The sequence below is a fragment of the Herpailurus yagouaroundi genome, unplaced genomic scaffold (genome assembly GCF_014898765.1).
Source record: "Herpailurus yagouaroundi ecotype Mexico unplaced genomic scaffold, PumYag 196, whole genome shotgun sequence".
Taxonomy (NCBI): domain Eukaryota; kingdom Metazoa; phylum Chordata; class Mammalia; order Carnivora; family Felidae; genus Herpailurus; species Herpailurus yagouaroundi.
Genome location: NW_024412427.1, coordinates 693419 through 718005, shown reverse-complemented (window position 1 = coordinate 718005; position 24587 = coordinate 693419). Strand labels below are relative to the sequence as shown.

Genomic DNA, 24587 nt, shown 5'->3' with positions numbered 1-24587 from the left:
TGTGTGGATGGATAGATGTGTGGATGGATGGATGGATGTGTGGATGGATAGATGGGTGGATGAACGGATGGGTGGATGGATGGATGGGTGGATGGATGGATCAGTGGGTGGATAGATGTTTGGATGTGTGGATGGATAGATGGCTAGATGGATGGATGGATGGGTGGATATGTGGATGGGTGGATGGATGGATGGATGGATATGTGGATGGATGGATGGATAGATGGATGGATGGGTGGATGAACACAGGATGGTCTTGAGGAATCACAAATAACTTTAGGCTGATGATTAGCTTTGAATCCTTAGTCAAATCTCCTTATTTCTGTATCTGTAAAATACAGATAATAACTTCCTCTTTGAGTTGTTATGGACACTGATAGAGGGAAGACTCATGCAGTCCTTAGCACAGTGCCTGGCTTATAGGAAACACTTGAGAAATATTAGCCATCATTCACTGCTATTCAAGGGAAAATTGGATTTGAATTGTATCCTTTCTTCTGGAAGGAGAGGAAAAAATGTTGCGGAACTAAGAAAGCAAAGCTAATAGAGAAAACTTTTTCATTTAAAATGCAGATACATTTTGCAGAAGCCAAGGCTGTATTCTCGTTGTTTCCTCTGAGAGGTGAGACCGCGCCCAGGGGGACAAGCTGGGCTGTCCGCTCTCAGACCTCCTGCATCTCTTCTGTCCTGGGCACAATAGGGTCTGATTTCAAGTTCCCATCTCACGAGTTCCTGCCTGGAGCTGGCAGATTTCGATTCATCTCCTCCCCCCAGCCAGGTTGAGCTGCCCAGACCTTTGCCAGAGTCCTCACCTGGCGAGAGGTGGATCCGCTGTGCCTCTCCCACCCTCCCGCCTTTCCCAGCTGGCTTCCTGGGGGCCTTAGCACCCCGAATGACCTCTACCTGCATGGAACAGAAATCACACTCTGGGGACGCTGGTGTATTGGGAAGGAAATTGCCAACCCTCTCCTTATGAAGAAGGGCACCGACTATTATTAATTCTCAAATGCCTTCCCTGGATAAAGAGCTGTCACCCCTGGCCGTGTCTCCTGGACTTCACACATTCTCCAGCCATTCTCTGCTGTATGTTGGTAACACCTCTCTTGTCGCTTGCTTACTGATTTTTCTTTAAAACTGCTCCCTTTCCGTATATTCATTTTAAGAAGATGACGTCACACAGCTCCAGAAATGGAAAGTTATGCCTTTGCCGGTCTTGCTGTGATTCTCATACGCATTAAAATAAGTTGGTGATGATTTACACAGAAGAGCGTGTGTTCACATCTCCCCTAAAACCCTCGTGCTCTGGGATTTACGGGCCTTGTTTCTTTCAGTCCTCAGGAACACCCCTATGAGGGACAAATGACTTGTTTGCTGTCACATAGCCACTCAGTGAGAGTCAAATTTGGGGTGAGCTCTTCCGGACTGCTGATACTGTGCTCTGTCCCGCTGTGGTTGTCCCTGGCCTGAGAGCACCTTAAACCACCCACCCAAGGGAGATGAGCTGATTCAGTTTGGAGACTTGTACCTTTTGTAGCAAAGACCTGTCTCAAGACATCTTGCACCAGGAATTGTCTCATCTTATGGGGATCACTTAGAAGTGGCCCCTGGGGTCCAATTAGGCAACATAATAGTGGCTGCTGCTTGCAGAATCATTAGCTTTTTAATCCTCCCAGTGAGAGTTTAAAAAAAAAAAGTGTGAACATTCAAATTGGGCTCCCGGATTCAAGTGGCTTAAGCAAGGGCCCCAGAGAATGGAAAGCTAAGAATAGCTCCTGGCGTGGAGCGGTTCCCACTTGGCAGGTGCCTGCCGGGTTATGAGGTATTGCCCCATGTTGTGGATGTGAAAACCGAGGCCTAGAGAGAGGCAGTGACAGGCACAAGGTCACACAGTTACCCTGCTGCAGCGTCAGGATTTGTGTTTGGGTCTGACCCCTTCAAGCCCATGTGCTTTTGGGGGGGAAGAACATTAAGTTGACATGTTACAGACATTTGGGTTGTAGATCTGGCCCATGGTAGGCGCATGAATGCACAAAAATGAATGAATAGAGTGTGAATGTCCTAGTCACACAGAAGTGTGCATTCACACACACAGACCTAGCTTTGGTTGCCTTGATCGGATCTTATGTCCTGATCCTTTCCATTATCTCCCGGCCCCGTAGGCATTTGAGTTTGTGACTTCTCGAGTGGAGATTTATGGTTACCAACCCGGAACTGGGATACTTTTTAATAATTTGCAGCCCAAACCCTCACCAGGCAGAAGTGTGGTTTCCCGGGCTGCATGTCAGCACCACCCGGCAGCTTTCTTGCCCTGCCGGCCTGGAGTCTGCGTTTCCACAAGAGCCCCAGGCGAGTCCCGTGGGGGTTAAGTGTCCAGGCGCACTGCCCTATACAAACCACTTTCTTCCTTCTCAACTTGTTATAATTGCAATTAAGTACTTACTTGGGCAATTCCTTATTTGCCATCCATCTTCCCCACTAAACAGGACGTTCCTGACTGCTTCGGCTCACTGTTAGAACCCAGTTCCTAGCACACGCCTGGTGCATGGTGGGCCGTGGAATAAGTGAATGGATGAATGAGTTGAGTGAGTGAGTGAGTGAGCTCATTCCAGAGGTTTTGGCCATCTGTTTAGTTAATCCCTCTCCCTCTAGCCATAGGAAGCTGGGGAGGAAGAGGAAGCTTAGAGTTTTAAATTCAGAAGGAAACGGAGGAGGCTGTCTGTTGCTCCCCACTTGAGAGCCAGCTGTCCCGTTTTATGTACCAGCCACCTCTTCTGGGACCCATGGTGAGGCTTGGAGATGGGCTACACCGGGTCAGGTCATTACAGCTGCTTTCACCTCTGGCAACGTGGATGTAAGGCTCCCTCAGTGAGTCCTCCGTGGACCTCAACCCCATGCGTCATGGCAAGTTCAGTGGCCCTAACAAGGTTGAGAACAGGAGGCTGTGGTCAGTGGAAGGCCATGTCCATCTACCAGGCTCCAGATCCCACCAGTAGGAGAGTAAGCTGCTGCTGCTTCTGAATGTGGTGTTTTCACCACCCTGAAGACGCTGGGGACTCACTGGGTGTGGGGCCTGAGGGTCACCTGCCCCTTGTGCTGATGGCCCCGTGTTGTTTTTTTTTCATTGTTTTTTGAATGTTTATTCATTTTCGAAAGAGACAGAGCACAAGCAGGGGTGGGGCGGGGGGGGGGTTGCGGTACACAGAATCCAAAGCAGGCTCCAGGCTCCGAGCCGTCAGCCCAGAGCCTGACGCGGGGCTCGAACCCACGAACCGTGAGATCGCGACCTGAGCTGAAGTCGGACGCCTCACCGACTGGGCCCCCCAGGCGCCCCTCGATGGGCCCATGTGTTTGTGTTGGGCTCACCATGCGCAGTGTGACCTCCTCCCAGATTGCCAGTTTGCTGGTACTCCTGTTGGCCCCTCCACCAGACTCTGTGACACTCCGGCCTCACGCGGGGACTCGTGACCACAGTCCACCCCCTCGCTACCCCTCCGGCAAGCTGTGGCACCACAGTCGTGCTGCTGTGCAGAGCATCGTTGCCTTCAGGCAGTGACACTGTGGGGCTGTGGGCAGGGTTGTTTCTGGGCTGCGTGGAAAGCTCGGTGGCCCGGCCTCCCGTATCTCCACCCTCAGTGCGTCTGTCACTCTCTGACTGCCATCGGGGAAAGCTGTCAAATACAATGGCATTCAGAAAGTGGTAACGCGAGAAGCCGGGAGATCACCAAAAGACGTCCCGGGCTACCCCGAGGACCCGGTTGTCCCCTGTGACTTGAATGATGATGTTCACTCCATCTTCCACCTGGGGGCTGGCATCCCGTACAGGACCAGCCTGCCAGGCCCACTTACCAGTATGCAGGTGATATGTGCATACATATGTGCACACAGGCCTCCTGGTCCTTGTGACCTCTGAGGACATCAGCCTTGGACCACAGCAAGAATGCCAGAGGGACAGAGAAGCTCTCTGCTCCCGGCCAGGCCCTGACCCACCTCTGCGTCCAAGGCACTGAACTTCACCGTCCTCGACCCAGTCCCACCCAGGCCCCCTGAAGAAGGGAAGGAGCGTGAGAGCCCCACCTCGTCACGTCCCATCAGGATTCCCGACGAGGTGTATACCATCCCTACCTGGGAAAAAAGGCAGAAGGGAGCAGGGCAGGGAGGGAGATCATTCCCCATGTAGTGTACCCATTTCCCAGGTTTTCATTCCCCCAAGTGTCCTGGATGGAAAGTTACATGTGATACCCGCCCAAAAAGATAAAAGCCTGTGTTTCTCAAAAGTCACGCAGTCTGCAGCAGGAAGATCTCTTGTACTGAATGCCCGTGTCTCGCTTGCACAGTCTTCCCGGCGGTTGCTGGGGCGGGAAAGGGAGGGTCTTGTAAGGTTTGCAAAGCAGGGGAGGGAGACCTGCCCGCGTGGGGAAGGCAGGTTACTCAACAATTCAGAGCAGAGGAAGCTGGAGCGAAGCAAATATGCAAATCACGGCACGGAGGTTGGGGCAGAAAGATGCTTCAAATTTACAGAACGCCAGGTTAATCCGAGCCCATAGGAATGTTTGTTTCCATAAGATGCGAATTATGAATATTTACATACTTATTTAAGAAATCATATTCGAAATGTTTAATTCAGTAACTTATGTATTACTAAATGCACTCAAAACATGGGCTTTTACCGCTAATGAGAACTGTGTCTGCTTCGGAATGAGACTGTTCATCCTCTAGTCCTGGGGGAGGGCGGGGACGGGATGCTGGAGGTCCTGTTCGGGGCAGCGAACCCCAGCCAGGGAAATAAATGAGCATTGAGTGAGCACCTACTGGGTGCCAGGGGCTTTCCTTGGCATTAGACCACAGCTGTTCCGGACACACAGTGAGAAATATATTTTTGCACTCCTCTTCCTCACATATGCACGCGTGCACACGCCTCACATAGCACGTTCTCACGACTGTAACTACAGCAGAAGTCTCATCCAACCCCTTCTTCCCACGGGCCATCCAGGCTGGTACTGTCCATTCGGTTTTACCGTTTAGCTCGAGCCGGACTCTCCGAACGGACTTCGGGACTCGCCCACCCTTGATCCAGGGGTTTGGGACTCCGGCAGAACTTAACTCTGCCAGGGACGCGGTTCAGGAAACAGGCTTGGGGCTCCCAAGGCGCTTGGGTTCAAGTCCCGGCTCCGGTGCCCATGGGCCGTGCGGCTTGAGTAGGGCCCTTAGCCTTCCCCAGTTTCTTCATCTGTACTGTGGGGACGGTGACTTTGCCCACCTTGTAGCACCATTGTGAGGTCTAAGAGAGGGCACGCAGGTGAGTAAGTGACCTCCTAGGTGCGTGGTTGTAGCTGGTGTGGTGACGAAGCCATCGCGGGCTGCAGCGCCCTGGTAGTGAAGAAAAACCCCGGAGCCAGACCGCCTGAGCTCAGAGCACACATCCACCCCTGATGACCCCTGTGGCCTTGGGTGAGTTAGTTAAACTGTCTGTGCCTCCAGATCTTCGCCTGCGACACGGGGGTATGAATAGAACACTCCTCGTGGGGTGATTCCGAGGATTAACAATAACGCATCTGAGTAACACGCTTAGAGCTTGGCAGGTAACAAGCACGGGGTAAATGACGGACCTCATCAGCATCATCCTCTTGTGTCTTCGTCTTCACGCATCCTTGTGAGATCAGTTTCCCCCCATTTCACAGCTGGGAACGCTGAGGTCCAGAGACTCTGGGCAGGCTTCCCCCAGGTCTCGTTGATACCAAGTGGTAGAGTTGAAATTGCAAGTTCTGAGCCTCCAGTCCGGGGCTGAGAGAGGCTCAGAGTTCTGGGGACCTGAGAGCACGTCTCAGGAGGCACAGGGATGCTCCAGCCGCGTACCCCAGTACGTAGGCACTGCCCTACGCACCAGGGAGTGTGAGTGGGGAGGTTGGTGCGATCAGTAGGCATGCAATCTAGTGTTGGCCTGGGCGTCACGGTGACGACGTTGAGTTTTCCTGTTAGAGATGACATAACGTGGTCCCCAGTGGACTGTCCACGTGTAAAATTGGCTTCTTGAAAATATCTCTCTTTAGCTGAATTCCGTCACCTTTTCATCACCTCTTGCCTTATTGTCTCCCACTGATGGCTGGATGCTGTGTGCCGAGGGGCACCGTTGAATCAGGAGCTCAGGCCCCTTCTGTCTTCCTGCTGCACACTCTACCTGGAGCCTAGGAGATGCGTCAGCGTGTGGCTTCCCCTAAGTGCTGGGGCCAGCCCCACCTGAACCCCATGGGCTGAAACTGGGTGGTGGGGGGGAGAGGAAGAACGTCAAGATGATGTCATCAGGAGAAGGGAAATGGATGTTGGCCAATCAAAGCCAACTGGTATCTGCCATTCATGAGTTCTCGGGGCTGTGCCGTTGAGGCAGGGAACGGGATAGTTCTCCATCCAGGAGTGGAAATGGCATCAGCCTGGGAGTCAGGAAACCTGGTCCAGGTCCCAGTTTGTGCTGCTGTCTAGTTATGGGGCCTAGCTCAAGCGTGTTCTTTGTGTCCCTTTGGCCTCGGTGTCCCCATCCGCGCACTGGGTAAGGGAGAGGGTTCTACCCCGATGTTTCAAGATGTTATAGACTCTTTACGTGTGGTCCTTCAGTTAGTATCCAGAGATGAAACTCGCCCAGAAAGGGGTTTTGAGGAGGAAACGCTAAAACGTTGTGCCTCGAATGAGCTTTTGTGGTTGAGAAAGCAATTCTCCAAGGTTCTTCCCACTCGGGTGAGCAGCTTCCCACCCACAGCTTTAGTGGATCATCACTCCGACAGCTAAAGCCTTTCCAATTTTTCTTTTCCCTCCAGGCGTCACCTCATCGGCCCCTCCGAGCGTGTCTCCGCTCTTCGCAAGGTGAGCACCCCTGCCCGCCTCCTCTGCCTCCCTACCTTTCCCCTCCTTGCGGGGCTGAGGCTCTGGGGCCTGAATCCCCAGAGAGGAATCCCAGCACCAGCACTTACCAGCTGAGCCACCCAGAGCACATGACTCCACCTCCCAGGCCTCGGTCTCCCCATCTGGAAAAGGGGGAGACCGTCAGGACGCCCGCCCCCTTGAAATGAGTTCAAACATGTTAAAAGGCCTTCGAATGAAGCCTGGAGTCGAGTGTCGAGTGTTGGCTCTTACTTCCTCTCTTCTTCTCTTTGTTCTTTTTGTCCGTCCTTCCTTCCGTTTCCCTCCCCTTCCTCCTTCCTTTCTTCTCCCTCCTTTTCACTCTCCCTCCTCTACTCTGTCCCCGCCTTCCCTCCCTTTCCTGCTGTCCCTGCCCCCCTCTTGCCTTCTCCTCTGCCCGGCGAGTGGAGGAGACAGGCCAGTAGGGCAGAGACCCCCTCAGGTGGACGGGCAGCATCAGTATTGCACCAGAGGTGTGTGAAGGGCAGAGCGAGCTCCCTGATGGCCACGGCTTCCGGAGAGCCCTCGGTGGTCAAGGTGCCCTCGGCCTAGAGGGTCAGCTCCTCCAGATGCCGACACGCACCTCCCTTGACAACACTGGAGAAACCGTTTGGAAGGGACACACTTTCTCAGCCTTCCTTTCCTTGCAGACGTTTTGGGGATTGTTAGTAGCAACAGAGGTCTGTTCGATCCACCTGAACTCTTCTTTAAGGCCGTGGAGTTGGAGAGTTCCACTCCTCTTTCTCTAGGTTTTCACCGTAGCCCCAGATTAATCCGCAAGGGAGAAAGGGGTTCTGATGGGAAGCCAGAGTTGATCGCCTGGAATTTCCACCTTCTAGATCGAAGGACAGGTGTAACTTGGGAGCAGGTTCAGATAAGGTTCTATGCTCGGCCCTGAGTCCCGACTCTCGGGACTCATGCTCAGGCGCGACAGACACCGAGAATGTTGGCAGCTGAAACGCCCTCCGGGACTGGTTCTTGGGTCTCCAAGTCCAGTGAGTTCCTCACGCACCTTGGAACGAGTTCCCCAACCCTTTATCAGCGTAGAGGGCAGGAGAACATCTTTTCCATAAACCTTTGTACCCATCTCACACCTGCTCGGAGGCTTCTTACATAGAAGGAATTCGGGAAAGGAAGAGATTTTAACTAACGTGATGTAACCAGGGGTACCTGAGTGGCTCAGTCAGTTAAGAATCCGAGTTCGGTTCAGGTCATGAGCTCACGGTTCATGAGTTCGAGCCCCGCGTTGGGCCCTGTGCTGACAGCTCACAGCTCAGAGCCTGGAGCCTGCTTCAGATTCTGTCTCTGTCTCTCTGCCCCTTCCCCTCTCACTTGCGCTCTCTCTCTCTCTCTCTCTCTCTCTCTCTTTCTCTCTAGTAACATTTCAAAAAAATTTTTTTAAATAAATAAGATGATGTAACCAAAATGGAATCCAGTCCAGAGTTGGGGATCTCATTAACATCTACTGGAAAGCAGGCTGGTTAGAGCAGGTAGGTACAGGATGTCGGGTGCAGAAGGCCCTAGTGTCCCCGTGTGTGAGCTGAAGAAAGAGACTGGCCCAGTGAAGTGGTTAAGGGTGCAGCCTCTGGAACCAGGTTCAAAGTCTGCATCAGCTGTGCAATCCTAGTATGTTAGTTCTCTCTCTGCCTCTGTTTTCTTATCTGTAAAATGGGGATAAGGATTGTAACTACCTCCAGGGTCGTTGTAGTTGTATGAGGCTTAAATGAGCCAGTCTACATAAAGGAATTAGGAAGGTGCCTGACACATAACGGGCACAAGAATTTTTAGCTGTTTTTATCACTAAAGGAGGTGGACCCGGTGGGGGCTGTTATAGACAGAGTGTGGTGGTTCAAGATGTGGCCACTACTCAAATTGGTTGGTAAAGCCACACAGGAGTGCAGACCTAGGCTTTGTAGGTGTTTTGGGGGGGGGGGGCCGGGAGACTGGAAAAGAGAAGCCTCCTGGTTTGAAACTATTGGCAATGAATTCAGATTTAAAAAATAAATAACTGCACGAGCCAAAGAAATTATACTCAGGGATCCATGGACTGCGCATGGCCCCTGGGCCACCGTCTTGTCCCCTTCTGCTAGAATAACCCCCCCCCCCCCTTGATGTGACTTATCGCTGCCTGCAGGGCTGGGCCAATCTCAGTCTCTAAGTGAGAAGAGATGCAGTTTTGTGGTTGTAATTGTGAACCCTGGAGTCAGATTCCCGAGTTGAAATTCTAGATCCCCCACTTTCTAGCTGTGACCTCAGGTCTCGGGGCTTTGGTTTCCTCTTCTTGAAAATGGGAGTTACAAGAACCCCCCCCTACCCCAGAGAGTTGATGTGAGCATCTGATGAGATATAATGCACGTATCGGGCCTGTGTGACACATTTCGAGCCTGTGGTAAGAGCACAGTGATTGGGAAGCACTCATTCATTATATTACAGATGTCCTAGTAAGTGGCCCTTTAAATCCCAGGCCTTCATGGAACCTGTTACTCACCATGGAGTGCAGAATCCATTTGTGTTCTTGGGTTGCATGTAACGGAACATGGACTGCAGCTGATGTTAGCCCAAAAGGACCTATCTGGAAAATCTGGAACAGCTCCCTGTGTAAGTGAGAGTGGAATAATCAGGCCTTGAGAAAGACCAAGAAAAGGACAGCTTCTGGGATCCGAGCAGTAGGAAGGAACGAAAAGTCAGGCTCTTCAGAGTGTAGCTGCTGGAATGAACTATTCAGCCCAAGATTTAAATTCCCAGGACAGGATCTGATTGGATGAATTCCGTCACGAGCCCACCCCTTGGCTAAGAGCAGCGCATCTTGATTGACAGCCCTGTCCCAGCTGCAATCAACTGAGATGGTGTCTGCGTTAGGACAGAGAGGATAGGACAGATAGGCTGTGCTGCAGTAGTCAGTGGTGTGGACCCAGTGACTTCACACAACAAAGGCTTGTTTCTTACTCAAAGTTCCGTGCAGATTCGGTGAAACTCTCCGGGGCATCTCTCCTCTACACGCTGACTCAGGATCCAGGAGCTATCCGTACCGTAGCTCTGATGTCTCAACCCTGACACTTGCTGCCAGCAGAGGAGAGAGGGCAGGCCGGGAGGGTTGCAGGGGATGGTTTTATTGGCCAGACCTGGGCATGGCTCATATATTCTACGGGGCAGAATCCAGTCACGTGGTCGACTCTGACTGCAAGGCAGGCAAGAAATAAAACCTTCCTGGTGCCCAGGAAGAGGAAAATGAAATGGGATTTGATGAACACCTAAGTTGCCTCTGCCCTGGAAGGAGTTAAATACCCAAAGGAAAATGGTAGCGGTGACACCAAGATGAGGGGGATGGGATGGTAGCCTGGCTTCGGAGATGTAATCTTCTCTTTCTCCATGCAGATCTTGTCCACGTGTCCTGCACAGCCAGCCTCCCACGGCCATGGCAGCCTACGGCCAGACACAGTACAGTGCAGGGGTCCAGCCAGCTGCCCCTTATACCACTTACCCACCTCCGGCACAAGCCTATGGAATCCCTTCTTACAGTGAGTACCAGACCAAGCCCTCGCTTTCCCCCTGGGGTCCCCAACGTTGTGGTCTTTCTTCTGTCCTGCTGCCTCCGTTAAATGCAAAATGATAAATGCCGCCGGCCTCATTTTGGAATGGGGATAGAGGGAAAGGACAGACACATTTAAATACGGTTCTAGTTTGACAGATTCTATCAAGGCCTCTTTTGCTTGCAAGAGTAAGAAACTTAACCCCAGCCAGGTTAGGAAAAATGAAAATGTAATGACTCTCATACGGGGAAATCTAGAGATAGAGCTAACTTCAAGCACGGCCGGACCCGGGTGCTCGGGGGAGGTCAGGTGTACCACAGCTCGCTCCAGATTCGGATGTTTTCCTCTGCGTTGGCTTTAATCCCACACGGGTTTTTCCCACGTGGCAGCAAAATGGTGCCCGTCCCTCTGGGTTGGCATCCTTTTAGCTCAGCACAGCCAGTGGAAGGAGAGCCCATCTTTCCCAGCGGCCCCACCAGAATCCCTAGCAACCCTCGTTGGCCCAAATTGGGTCACGTGACAATGCCTCAAGCTAGTCAAGAAGGTGAACATGAGAGAGATAAGGAGGCTGAAGTGTGCGGATTGCATCTGAGGGAGAGATGGTTCTCGCGAAGGAAAGTAAGCGGATGCCGGGAAGGCAAAAACAACAGACCTACAGACTGTGACTGTCAGAACCTTATTGCTACAAACCAAAGAGTCTGTGAACCTGGCCCAGCATCCACCGCTCACCTGCCCCCATCTGTACGGGTCAGGGTTCTCCAGAGAGGCAGAACCAATGGGAGGGAGCTATCGATATCTATATCTATATATTTATATCTATAGCTATAGCTATAGCTATAGCTATAGCTATAGCTATAGCTATATATTGAGACAGAGAGAGAGAGAGAGATCATAGGAACTGGCTCCCCCAGTTATGGAGGCTGGGAAGTTACAAGATCTGAGGTTGGCAAGCTGGAGACCCAAGAGAGCCCATGGTGTCATTCCAATTTGAGTCCAAAGGCCAGAGAAAAGGAGGGGTAATGGTATACATTCTGGTCTAAAAGTAGGCGGGCCCAAGACCCAAGAAGGGCTGACTTTTCAGCTCCAGTCTGAAGACAGGAAAAGACTGATGTGCCAGGTCAAACACTCACATAGAAGGAGTCACCTCTTACTTAGTTAGCCTTTTTGTTCTATTCAGGTCTTCACTTGATTAGGTGAGGCCCACCCACATCAGGGAGGGCAATCTGCTTATTCGGTCTACAGATTCAAATGTTAGTCTCCTTCAGAGACACTCTCACACAGACATACCCAAGATAATGTCTAGCCAACTGTCTGGGCAACTTGTGGCCCAGTGAGGGTGACACATAAAATTAACTATCACACTGCCTATGGCTTATATTCATGCTAGTCCTTCCCATCTTAACTGATGTATCAACCCAAATCTCTTTGGTAGCAAATGACAAAAATCCAGTGCTAATTAGCTTAAGGAAATAAGGGTGTTGACTGCAAACCATAGCTGAACAATCTTAGGGTATGAGCTTCAGGCAGGGCTAAATCCAGGTACTCAAGTGATGATATGAAGAATCAGTCTCTCTGCTTTCCTTTGGAAGGTTAACCCTCATTCTGAGACTTTCCCACTGTGGTGTCAAAGACAGCCCTCGCAGTTCCAAGCTGTACCTCCCCCCAAAAGAGAGCTTCTCTCGTCCAGGACTTCCTGTACCATCCCAGGGATTCCTCTGACTGGACTCCCAGTCACTGGGGCAGAGACACTGGGGCAGAGAAGATAGAATGCTCTGGATGGCCACATTTGGCCACATATCCCCCCATGGAACCACAAGTCAGGTCAAGCTCATCCAAGAGAACCGAACTGAATGTAGGGCAAGGTAGTCCCCGGAGGAGGAAGGGACAGGTAGAAACCACAGACGCCTAGTGGAAAGGTAGTCAGGAGACCTGGCTTCTGGGCCCAGCTGCCTCTGACCTTCCCGGGCCTCGGTTTCGTCATCTGTTAAATGAATGTATCATCTCATCTTCCCAACTCGATGGTGTGGCTCGAGTGCAGAGACTGAGTCTTTCCTTTTTTCCCTTCCTTCTCTCCCTCTCTGCCTCTGCTCTGTTCTTGTGTCCATTCATTCATTAATTCATTCACTCAGCGTTGGGTCGTGTGCTAGGCACACAGAGGCCAACAGAGCAGAATGGGCCCTCTGTGGAGCTTACAGTCTGCAACAGAGGCTGAAAAGTAAAGGCCAGTGGGTAATGTGGGTATCTCTTTTAACCTATAAAACATGCTTAACATTTAAAAAATTAATCGCTAATTTTGGGAGCACCTAGGTGGCTCAGTTGGTGAAGTGTCTAACTTGATTTCAGCTCAGGTCATGATCTCATGCTCGTGAGATTGAGCCCCATGTCTGGATCTGTGCCAAATGTACCTTGCTTGGGGTTCTCTCTCCCTCTCTCTCTACCCGTCCCCCACGCACATGCACATTCTCCCACGCACATGCGTGCATGCTCTCTCTCCCTCAAAAGTAAATAAACATTAAAAAAAATAAACATTTGCAAAAAATAAATTAATTGCCAATTTTAAAATGCGAAATGCTAGTGTAAAAAATTATATTTCTGGGGTGCCTGGGTGGCTCAGTCGGTTAAGCATCTGACTTCGGCTCAGGTCATGATCTCATGGCTTGGGAGTTCGAGATCCACATCGGGCTGTGTGCTGACAGCTTAGAGCCTGAAGCCTGCTTCGAACTCTGTCTCCCTCTCTTTCTGCCCCTCCCCTGCTCGTGCTTTGTCTCTCTCTCTCTCTCTCTCTTTCAGGAATAAACATTAAAACATGTTTTTTAATTTAAAGATTCTCTCCACCTCTACCCCTGTGCCCCCCTCACACTTGTTCTCTAAAATTTAAAAAAAAATTATATTTCTAATGTCTTTCAAAAGAGAGAGAGAGAGATGATCCGGCAGCACTGAGCCCACATTCTTTTTTGTGTCAGGAATAGGTGACTCTGAGTCAGGCTGTGCCCATTAGCCTAAATTTGTCATGCTCCCCACCCAGCCCACATGGCTCTCTTGAATTATCTGCCTGTCCCCCAAAGACGTTTGAGTTTGCACCTCCTGGCCTAAAGGGAGAAAAACATTTTAAGATTTACAAATCTTCGCGTGTTTCGAACGATGCTCTGTGATACGAGGAAGAGAAGTCGGTCGTGAGGGAGAACGGGAGGAAGGCTTCATCTAGGCTCCAGCTTCGGGGAGGCCTTTTAGACAAAGAGCTGGTTCAGCATCCTAAGAACTGAGGCAGCCTCCAGGCAGGGGGGCCGCCCGTCGGAAGTCAGAAGGCCCCGAGATGGGAGGAATTTGGAGAGTCCCAGGAGCCCAATAGCCACAGCACAGTGAGGGATGAGGTGGGTGAGGCGGGCAGAGCCCGCGAGGCCTGGGAAGGATTTGGGGTTTTATTCCGAGCGAAACGGGAACTCGTTGGCAGGTTTATAAGCAGAGGGCTAAACGCTACAGTCTGGGTTTTTTTCCAAGATCGCGTCGGCCGCCGTGGGGAGCTTGGATTGGAGGGAAGGAAGAAGGCAGCAGACAGGCTGGTCAGAGACTGAGGAGGAGTGCGGGGTGACGGTGGTGGCCCGGGGCAGGGCAGTGCATCGACTGAATAGACGGGGGGTGATTCTAGGGGTAGGAGTGGGGGGTCCTGTTGGGGCAACAGGCCAGGCGTTGGGAATAGTCACCGTCGCTGAGCTGCCGTCGCCTCAGTCCTCAATGTTCTGTGTCCTTGGGGGTAAAGAACCAGCTCAGGGTCCCCCAGCTGGTCGGTGGCATTAGACCCAAAGTAGCCTGGCCCTGGAGTCCAGTCTCTTCATCACTGAGCTCTAGTGCCTGTGACAGTCCTCGGCCCACAGGTGTGGGCATTGTTTCCAACCCTCTGTCCCTCCTGTGCTAGAAGGCTTGTGATATAATCCCACCTAAGCTACCCCACCTGGCTGACAGCCAGGGAAACCGAAGCCGTATTATTTTTCGGCATAAAAGAGAAAACCGGCCCTGTGTCCAGACACAACGTGGCAGGTAGTACAAGCATATGTCCTGGGCTCACCCCCCCCCCCCCGCCCCCCCCCCCGCCACATGCTGGTCCTGACACACTGGACAAGCCCCTTCAGTTTCCTCCTTCGGGCAGCGGGGGTGCTACTCGTCTCCTCGCCATTACTGTGAAGGTAGACGAGGCTGTCTGTGTCAGAGGTCGGCCACCGTTGTCTGCAAAGGTCCAGATGGTCCTTCTGGCTCTGCGGACCCTAGAGTCCCTGTCGCAGCCATTCAGCTCCGCCACCATAGTGTGAAGGCAGCCGGACGATATGGAAACTAACAGGTGTCTCTGTGTTCCAATAAAGCTTTATTTACACAGACAGGAAGTAGGCCAGACTTGGTCCACAGGCCGTGATTGGCCAACCCCTGATCTCTGCGAAGGGATCAGCTCACAGGGCTGGCCCAAGGGACATACTCAATCAAGACAGCAGGGTCTTGCCAGGCTGCCACACACACCTGGAATGTTCATGTCACTGAACAATGACAGGTAGGATGAAAAGCCATTTTCCTTCACCTGTGCCTGTGCCCTGAGCAAGCAGTGTTTGCTCATTGTCTGGACAAACCTTGTTGAATCTTGTTAGGAAGCTTTCTCAGTGCTCCTTGGCAAACAGCATTATTTACTTTTGTGCAAATAGCTTCAAGGAAGTGACACATTTGAGCAAGCTAGAGGGAAGAAGGTGAGCGGTATTGAATCTGTTTTTCCTCGATTTGTTACGCAACATTTAAGACATCGGTAAAAGCATGAAGACGAACACTACAAATACCACGAGCTGGAATCCAGCGTAAGAAATAAAAAGCATAAAAGGTCATCTCCCTTTCTTCTCAGAGACAACCCACATGCCTGGAGTTGATGTTTGTCATCCCTCTGCATTTCTTTATGTAGACTAGGGGTCAGCAAAGTTTTTCTGTGAAGAGCCTGATAGTAAATATTTTCAGCTTTGCACGCCCTACAGTCTATCGCAGTCACGCAGCTCTTCCATTATAATGCAGAAGAAGCCATCCTCCATAAACGAATGGATGTGTCTGTGTTCCGATAAAACTTCATTTGCAAAGGGGCGCCTGGGTGGCGCAGTCGGTTAAGCGTCCGACTTCAGCCAGGTCACGATCTCACGGTCCGTGAGTTCGAGCCCCGCGTCGGGCTCTGGGCTGATGGCTCGGAGCCTGGATCCTGTTTCCGATTCTGTGTCTCCCTCTCTCTCTGCCCCTCCCCCATTCATGCTCTGTCTCTGTCTGTCCCATAAATAAATAAAAACGTTGAAAAAATAAAAAATAAATAAAAAATAAAAAAAAACCTCATTTGCAAAAAACAGGCATCAAGTCCCATTTGGCCCATGGGCCTATGTAGAGTATTGTTTTGCGTGTTTTACAGCTTTGTATATGTTGTTTCTTTCAGTCTCTATTCTTTTGACACTTGCTTTTTCTACCCACCCTTATGTGTTATGAAATTTATCCCTGTTTGTGCCTGTGGCTATAGTTCATTCATTTTCACTCTGTGTAATATTCCATATTCCATTATTTGATTGTGCCACAACTCATGTATCTGTTTTTTTTATTTTTTGAGGGGGGAAGGGCAGAGGGGAGGGGGAGGGAGAGAGAGAGGGAGACAGAGATTGAGAGAGAATCTTAGCAGGCTCCACACCCAGCACGGAGCCTGACGCAGGGCTCGATCTCACAACCACGAGATCATGACCTGAGCCAAAATCGAGTCAGACACTTCACCAACTGAGCCACCCAGGGGTCCGTCATTTATCTCTTATACCCCAAACTTAATCACTTAAAACAACACTGGTAAACTATTTCTGGTGCTTCTGTGGATTGGCTGGGTAGACTCTCTCCTGGTCTCCCTGGGGTCTCTCATGAAGCTGCATTTGGCTGGCAGGTCGGCTGGCATGGCTCCCTCCACCTGCCCTTTAATCCTGTGCTTGCTCACAGCGTGCTGGTGTCAGGTTTCCAGGAGGGCAGAGTTGGGGCGCATGAGTGGCTCAATCAGTTAAGCATCCCTCTCTTGATTTAGGCTCAGGTCATGATCTCAGGGTTTGTGAGATCAAGCCCCACATTGGGCTTATGCTGACTGCACGGAACCTGCTTGGGATTCTCTCTCCCTCTCTCTCCCTCTCTCTCTCTCTCTCTCTCTCTCTCTCTCTCTCTCTCTCTCTGCCTCTCCTCCACTCGTGCTCTCTCTCTCTCTCTCAAAATAAATGGACTTTAAAAAAAAAAAAGAGGAGGGCGGAGGTAGGAGCTTCAAAGGCACTTGACAGCTAGTCTCCAGAACTCCCATCACTCAGCCACTTCTATCAGTCAAAACAAGTTACAAGGCCAGTGGAGACTCTAGAAGTACGAAAATGGACTCTGCCTCTTGACAAGAGAACCTGGTCATGTTTTTCAGTCTACCCTAGAATATCTCAGTCTCTTAAAGAAGCAGAAGTCTTCCCCAACAGGAACTGAACGTGTTGGCATCTGATGGTGGGTGACATTGGGAATTCAGGAACCAGGAGAAAGAACTCAATACTCTGAGCATATACTAGACTCCCCATGTCTGTCTTACAGAACCCTTTGATACCTTGTGTGTTGCTCAGAACAGTGGACCATCCTCCAAGCTGGGGAGGGCTTCCTGGGGGTAGAAAGCAGGGACGCTTCTCTTTGCCTTTGCTCCTCCATGTTTTGGAAGCATCGTCTTCATTCGCGAGACTGAATGGGTGAAAAAGAAGGAACTGCTGTTACAAAACTGGAGCCAGAACTAGAAATATCCTTTAAAGAGATAGAAAAAGGGACCCCAGGGTGGCTCAGTCAGTTAAGGGTCCAACTCTTGGTTTCAGCTGAGGTCATGATCTCACAGTTCATGAGATCGAGCCCCGCGTTGGGCTATGCACAAACAGCACAGATTCCATCTCTTGGGATTCTCTCTCTCCCTGTCTGCCCCGTCCCCTGCTTATGCTCGCTTTCTCGCTCGCTCTGTCTCAAAAATAAATAAATAAGCTTAAAAAAGTAAAGAGATGTAAACATAAACAGCGTGGAGATACTGTTTCACACCTGTTAGGTAGACAGAGATAAGCAGAGTCTATTACATTTTCAGTAAAAATACAACCTGTGGGCTCCTGATGGTGGATCAAGCCTCTTGCCTCCGTACAGTCCTTTCTCCAGCCAGCTGCTCATGGAATCGGTGCCTGTGCTCTGGGGAAGCATGTCAGACTGTGGCTGAAGCAAACGACACATTTGTAACTGTGGCTTTTGGAGAAGCAGGTTCCTCCCACAAGAAGAGTGGAGAGTGTGTCTTAGGATTAAGTGGCATGGGCATCTTTACAGAGGAAGGATGGTTCATTTCACACTCACCCCCAAATCTTGATGGACATTAACCACACACGGCCCTACTCTGTAGACTAGGAGTTGAAAACTCACTGCCCTCAGAGCCAGGCAGGAAGCATGAGGCATATACAAAATATGGGTCCCTCTTTTTTTTTTTTAATTTTTTAATGTTTTTATTTATTTTTGAGACAGAGAGAGACAGAGCATGAGCAGGGGAGGGGCAGAGAGAGAGGGAGACACAGAATCCGAAGCAGGCTCCAGGCTCCGAGCTGTTGCACAGAGCCCAATGCGGGGCTCGAACCCACCAACTGCGAGATCATGACCTGAGCCGAAGTCAGATGCTTAACCAACTGAGCCACCCAGGCGCCCCAATATGGGTCCCTCTTGACCTGCCTTTCCCTTTCCTACTTTTGATAGGGTCCTAGCATGTGAAAAAAAAAAAAAAGAGTACAACTGCAATGAAAAGACAGCACTTAAAGCAGACATTTATGTTTCAGAGACAGTGCAGTATCTATAGTGACCCCAGGGAACCTATGGGGATAGGCTGTGTCATCACATGGGAATGCAGGCATGGTGTTGCTAGACCATCTCGCTGTTCAAATGAAGCCATAAGTCCAGATTATTTGGTGAAATCTCCTGGTTTTTCAACAAAAGCAACTAATTTCAGATTTTCCCTAAAAATATGCAGGCCAAGCAAAATACGTTTATGGGCTAACTGTGCCTCACAGGCCACCGGTTTGCAGCTCCTGATTTGGAAACTGATAAAATTGTGTGCTCTCTTGGTTCAGACGCTCTTCTGCAGGTGACAAGGAAGCATCCTAATCATGTGTCCCCGGTGCCTCTTTTTCCTCCTTCCAAGGTATCAAGACAGAAGACAGCTTGAACCATTCCCCCAGCCAGAGTGGATTCCTCAGCTACGGCTCCAGCTTCAGCACCCCACCCACTGGACAGAGCCCGTACACCTACCAGATGCACGGTCAGTGTGGCGCTGCGGCCCCTTCCTGTCCACCTCCAAGGCACTGCCTGACTTAGGTGTCCAGTCATTCATTCGTTTGCTTGCCAGATTTATTGAGCGCCTACTATGTGCCAGAATCTATCTCCAGGAGTTAGAGCGGTGGACAGAAGAGAACAGATATGAGATCTGCCCTTATGGCAATTGCATGGCAGGAGGGAGAGACTGACAGTAAACAAGGCAACAAATAAACCAGCTAATTTTGGAAGAAGTTGAGTGCCGTGAAGCAAATAGACATGGAGTTTGGGTAGAGAGTGATGAGCAATTTAAGGGTCAGGAATGGTGAGATATACAACTGTAGACAGAGTCAGACTCTGAAGAGATGACATGGGACAGAGACACAAAGAGGTAGGAGGCCTCAGCCATGTACAGGCCTGGAGGAAGAGCATTCCAGGTCGCGGGAACAGCCAGTGCGAAAGCGGTATGCAGGGCAATGTCTTGATGTGTTTGAGGCACAGAACAGAGGCCAGCAAGGCTGGAGCAGGATTCAAAGGGTGTGGGAGGAGAGAGTGTTGGAGAGAGAACAGAGCCAAATTCTGTAAGTTCCTGAGGGCTGTGGGTAGGAGTTGGCTTCGGTAAGTGTGACGGGACAGGCAAGTCCATTGTAGACTCAGACATGCCAGGTGGGCTAGTAAAGAAGCTGGTATTCCAGGCAGGAGGTTCAGGGGCTCTGCATCACCCTACGTTGGCCTTAGAAAGGGCAGAAGACTCCAGTGTGTAACTTCACCCCACATACCCTAAGTAACTGGATTCCTGGATTCTTCTGTGCCCACTCTTTGACCTTCCTAGGGCCCTTCTCTTCTTAGAGTCCCTTGGGAGCATATTGGGGCTGAAGCATGGAGTAGAGGGGCTAGTGGCAGTCATGTGGGGGATCCGCATCCTGGTATTTTTTTCCTTCATGAAATCTGGTAAAAATGACCGTCAAGGATTTGAAAAATAATATGCAAGAGTAAAGGAGTAATGGGAAGTCCGTGGGCTAATGAGCGATTATACTTTTCTTAAAAAAAAAAAAAAAAAAACTATTCGCAAGTGTTGTCACTTTGTCTTGTAAATGTCTTATTAAAGAAACAATAAAAACGCATATCAAGGGCAGCCTTTCAGAGAAAAACCTGGCGAAGGGACAGCAAATGATCTTGGGGGGGGTGGGGGTTGGGGGTGGAGAAAGGGGCTGATGAACATCAATGCCCAGCCCTTGGAAAAGCTCCCATGTAAAGGTCTGTATCAGAGCTTGTTGGTGGCACCATCAGCCAACACCAAACACTTGCCACGTGCCACACGATGTTGTTTGGATCGTCTTATACAACCTTCATGGCAAAGTGTTGGTGCTGGTATTATTCCCATTTTCTAGGTGAGGCAGTTGCGGCATGGAGGGAATGATCGGTTTGCCCAACATCAAGGCAAGGAGTTTAGATTTTACTGCAAGTGCAGGAAACAGAATGTGTTGAATCTCTTAGGGGTCTGGCAGAATCCCATCCCCCAGGCTGACCCCCAAACCCTTGCTCTTCTCTGCTTCTGCTTTCGCCTCTGGCCCCCCCACGGTAGCCTTCTGGGTCTCACTGAAGGGTGCAAGCTCCTGGGACCCATCTTCAAGTGGGCAGTGAAATTATGGCAACAGTCCTGATAATAAAGGCTTCTGAAGACACTGAACTTGAACTTGCATTTGGGTCACTCTCAAGCCAGTGTTTACTAGCTCTGCGAGTAGAGATGAGACCTACTGCCTCAGGACTTCTAAGGCCATGAGGGTTGAACCGCAAACACAGTCCACCCTCCCCCATTCTGACATCCTTCCCCACCCCCGCAGAAAATAAGTGGATTCAGTGACGTTAGGAGTGGCTCTCCATCCATCATTCTTTCACTGTGTATTATTGAGTACGAGTTCTATGCCTGGCACCCTTTTAGGCACTGGAGACATGGCCAGCAACAGTGACAGTCCCTCAGAGAGAAAGCAAAGAATCGATTAACAAATAAACGGATTATTAACAGACTTTGACAGAGCTTGTGAAGGACAGAGACAGGGCAGTGTGATGGGCAGTGATGAGGGGCATAGCGGTGGACATAACCCAGATGGTTAGGGAGACCCGAGTAATGGAAAGGTGCAAGCCACATGAGCAGCTGGAGGTTCTCCCAAAGGAGAAGCATGAGTCTGGGGGCAGTGAGTAAAGGGGATGAGATTGGAATGCAAAGAGGGGACCCACCCCCGCCCCCAGCCAGGACATATAGAATATGTCATTTCTTCTCTGGTCCTTATGGCAGCCCCATGAGGAGGGCATTATCATGCCTGCTTTACACATGGTGAAAGCAAGGCCCAGAGAGGGGAAGTGATTTACTCAATATCACACGGCCAAGAAGTATTCAGAGCTGGCATTCAGACTCGGATTTCTAGAATTCCGGAGCCTGTGCTGTTTCCTCCAAGTGCCATTTCCTGGACTCTTGCTTTCAGGATTCCAAATAGCATCCTAAGCTATGTGTATACCATACGCCATTCCCCTTAATCCTCCCAATAGCCCTGTGACCTACGGTCTGTCATTATCCCCATCTTACAGATGGAGAAGCTGAGGCACACATTGGTAAAGTAACTTGCCCAAGGTCACATGGCTATGGCGGTGGGATCTGCAGCCAGGCCGTTTCACTGCAGAGCCCAGGCATGCAACCCCCATACCCTCCTGCCCTCCCCACTCTTGTAGAACCCTCTAGAAGGCAATTCTCCATGGATGAGCACTTGCCTAAACCCTGCCTCGCCACCTCAATCCCCAGCAGCCCTTCACAAGTCGAAAAACATCTGCTCTGTTCCCACCCAACCATGGGAATAATCCAGGTTATTTTCTTACCGTCCTTGCGGCCCAGATGCTAGAAGGGCTGCGACAGCAGCTGGACTTTGTCCCAATTAACTGCCTTCAGTCTCATGCTAATGGCCATAAACTGCTCTTGAAACAGCCCAGGCATTCTGCAAGCCTGACATATTCCTCCGTAAGTATTTTTTTCAAACACAAACACACAGAACGCTCACACACCATGCCCATGTGCTTCCTATTAGCTTTTTTTTTTTTCAAGTTGTTCCAGAGGAGAAATAAACTCTGAAACTACTCCGTGTGCGTTTCAGAATGGAAGACGTCAGTTCAGCTTAGCTTTTCAGATGAGGAAGGGAATGAAGAAAGGGTCTGAAAACACTCAGAGTGAAATTGGTCCGTGTGGAGAATCTGGGATGAGTCTTTTTCCTCTCTAGGAATTAAAATCACAATTTCGTCAAAGCAGAAAGAACCCAAGCAGGGACCAACCACCCCATCACTTTGCAGATGAGTAAACTGAGGCACTGCCACAGAATGGCTCGTGTAGGGTCACAGAGCAAGCATTAGATAAGCCAGATGCCTCCCTCTGGGTCCTCTACCTCCTCTCATAAACTTCCAGAAACCTCAGCGGGGTCATCACCCCTCAAGGCTCTGGTCTGAGATCTGTATCTGTTTGGATAACACTGCCCCTCCACCAAATGTATAATAAACATAAGAGAGAAAAGTTCACAGCACTCGTCAGCCTTCGCTTGTTGTTTATTTTCTTTTTTTTAAGTTTACCCAAGAGTTTTTATAACTGAAATGTGTTTCTCATGGCTTTGATTTTTGTTGTTGTGTTTCTTTTTGCTTCTCCTGCTGAAACACTGCTACTCACAGAAACGGCTCCAAAGATTAAAAAGAAAACATCTTGAGCGTGTATTATAAGAACTTGCTGGTGATGTGGAGGGACTGAGAGCCCCAGACCACACAGCCCACGATTTGAGTGAGGCACTTGACTTCCTATGCCTCGGTTTCCTCACCTGGGAACTGGCATCCTAGCAAGGGAGAGGACCTCAAGGGGCTCTCGGGGGGACGAAATGGAATGATTCCTGGGCACGTCAGATGAGGTCCGTGAAGGCTGGGTGGTCTTTTTCTCATTCCTGCTGTTTGTTTTGTAACATAGGTGTTAACATCGGTAACCCTGAAGTCAGGCGAAGTGAACTTTGCAGTGTTCCAGCATGTGGCACTGAGCCAGCGTTCTTCCCCTCTAACATTGGGTAGTGATAATACTGATGCATGGCGTACCATGATAATTAAATGAGCTGAACTGTGTGTGTGTGTGTGTGTGTGTGTGTGTGTGTGTGTGTGTGAAGTATTTAGAGCAGCGCCTGGCACAAACTAAGTGCTCTACCAATGTTAGCTGTGGTTACCGTTGACCCCTTGAACAGTAGAGATTTGAACTGCGCGGGTGGGTCCGCTTACGTGCAAATTTTTTTTCAATAAATCCAGCAGAGTCCTGTGAATGTATTACCTGTTCCGTGTGATTTTCTTAACGTTTTCTTTTCTTAGCTTACTTTATTGTGAGGACACAGTATGTAATATATAGGACACACAAAGTACGTGTTAATTGACTGTTATTGGTGAGGCAGCATAGACTATGAGCAGTGAAGTTCTCTTTTTATCGTTTTATTTTATTTTTGTCCATCACGATAAGTATATTCTGTGGTAATTAAGTTCAAAAGTTATACAGGGAATTTCAACTGCGCGGGTTCCAGAGACAACGGAATTGCTATCTTAACTTCAGGTCTGACGGTCTGTGTTCTTCCCAAGTTCACCTGTGTTTCCTGAATTCTCAGTTTTATTAAGGAGTCCTGGGAGAAGAAAAGAGGAATACTAATTTGAGACTGTTGAGTCTTCCACATCAGCATAAACTCCCCTTCTGCTAAAAATCTGCCTTATACGGGGACTTGAAAATAGATCTTTTCAGTTCCTTCTGTAGTCTTTCTGTATTCACCAAAGACCAGGGAATGTTAATACTGAAGCTCAGAACCCAACATGAGCCATTCAGGAACATGGAAGCATGTGATTCGGGGATGAGGGGGAGAATTAAAAGCCTAGCAGAAGGGTCTGGAAGCCAGTGATCTCAGCCAGAGACTTCAGGGACCGGTTTGTGTTGGACTTGTGAAACCTAGCAGTTCCTTGCACCAGAAAGCTGTGTGACTTTGGACAAGCCATTGAACTCTCAAGATCTGTATCTCACAGCTCTGGTGCTCACAGATGCTCACTGAAAAGAGAGAGAGGTTGGAAAAGTTCATGGTCAGCTGCATCAAATACATTTGGTAAATAGTGTGCAGCACAAAATTAAGTAGATGTCTTTGCCGCAGGACTTCTCAGACCCTTTGCAGCCTGATGCACCTTGTGGCTCTTCAGGAGTGGAATTCAGTAGCCAGTCTTTCTGGGTAGATCTGGATAGGGACCTTCTCACAAAAGACTGCTCTGTTCTCAGTGGGAAGTCCTGGGTGTGATGGGCCTTAGAACCCTTTCTGGTAAAATTGTGTGATTCTCCAATTTAAAAAAAAAAATGATGAACATGAATGTGTTCTTCTTTTCTGTATTTTGTTTTTGCTGACATACGATTCACATACCATAAGTTCACCCTTTTAAAGTATACAATGCAGTGCTTTTACTATATTCACAAAGTTGGGCAACCCTCCCCACTCTCTTGATTCCACATTTTCATTACACCTTTTTTTTAATGTTTATTTATTTTTGAGAGAGAGCGAGTGAGCAGGGGAGGGGCAGAGAGAGAGAGGGAGACACGGAATCTGAAGCAGGCTCCAGGCTCTGAGATGTCAGCACAGAACCTGATGCAGGGCTCGAACTCACGAATTGTGAGACCATGACCTGAGCCAAAGTTGGACGCTTAGCCAACTGAGCCACTCAGGCACCCCTCGTTACACCTTTTTTAGGGTTCCTGGACCCAATTCCAACAGGGGAGTCCCCCCGCCCAACAACACCAAGCGATTCTTGGACACCAGC

The 24587-nt window shown here is 49.9% G+C and overlaps 1 protein-coding gene across 2 annotated transcripts in view; it reads left to right on the top strand.

The window, feature by feature from the left end:
* Window positions 1-24587, top strand: part of EYA2 (EYA transcriptional coactivator and phosphatase 2) — a 259835-nt gene that overhangs the window by 87423 nt on the left and 147825 nt on the right. Inside the window, exons 3-5 of one of the 2 annotated variants that reach the window (XM_040446861.1) lie at window positions 6807-6852; window positions 10264-10406; window positions 18631-18747. In XM_040446861.1, the coding sequence (XP_040302795.1) occupies window positions 6807-6852; window positions 10264-10406; window positions 18631-18747 (306 nt within the window). The remainder of the gene's footprint in view (window positions 1-6806; window positions 6853-10263; window positions 10407-18630; window positions 18748-24587) is intronic. The other variant, XM_040446862.1, reaches the window with a different exon arrangement.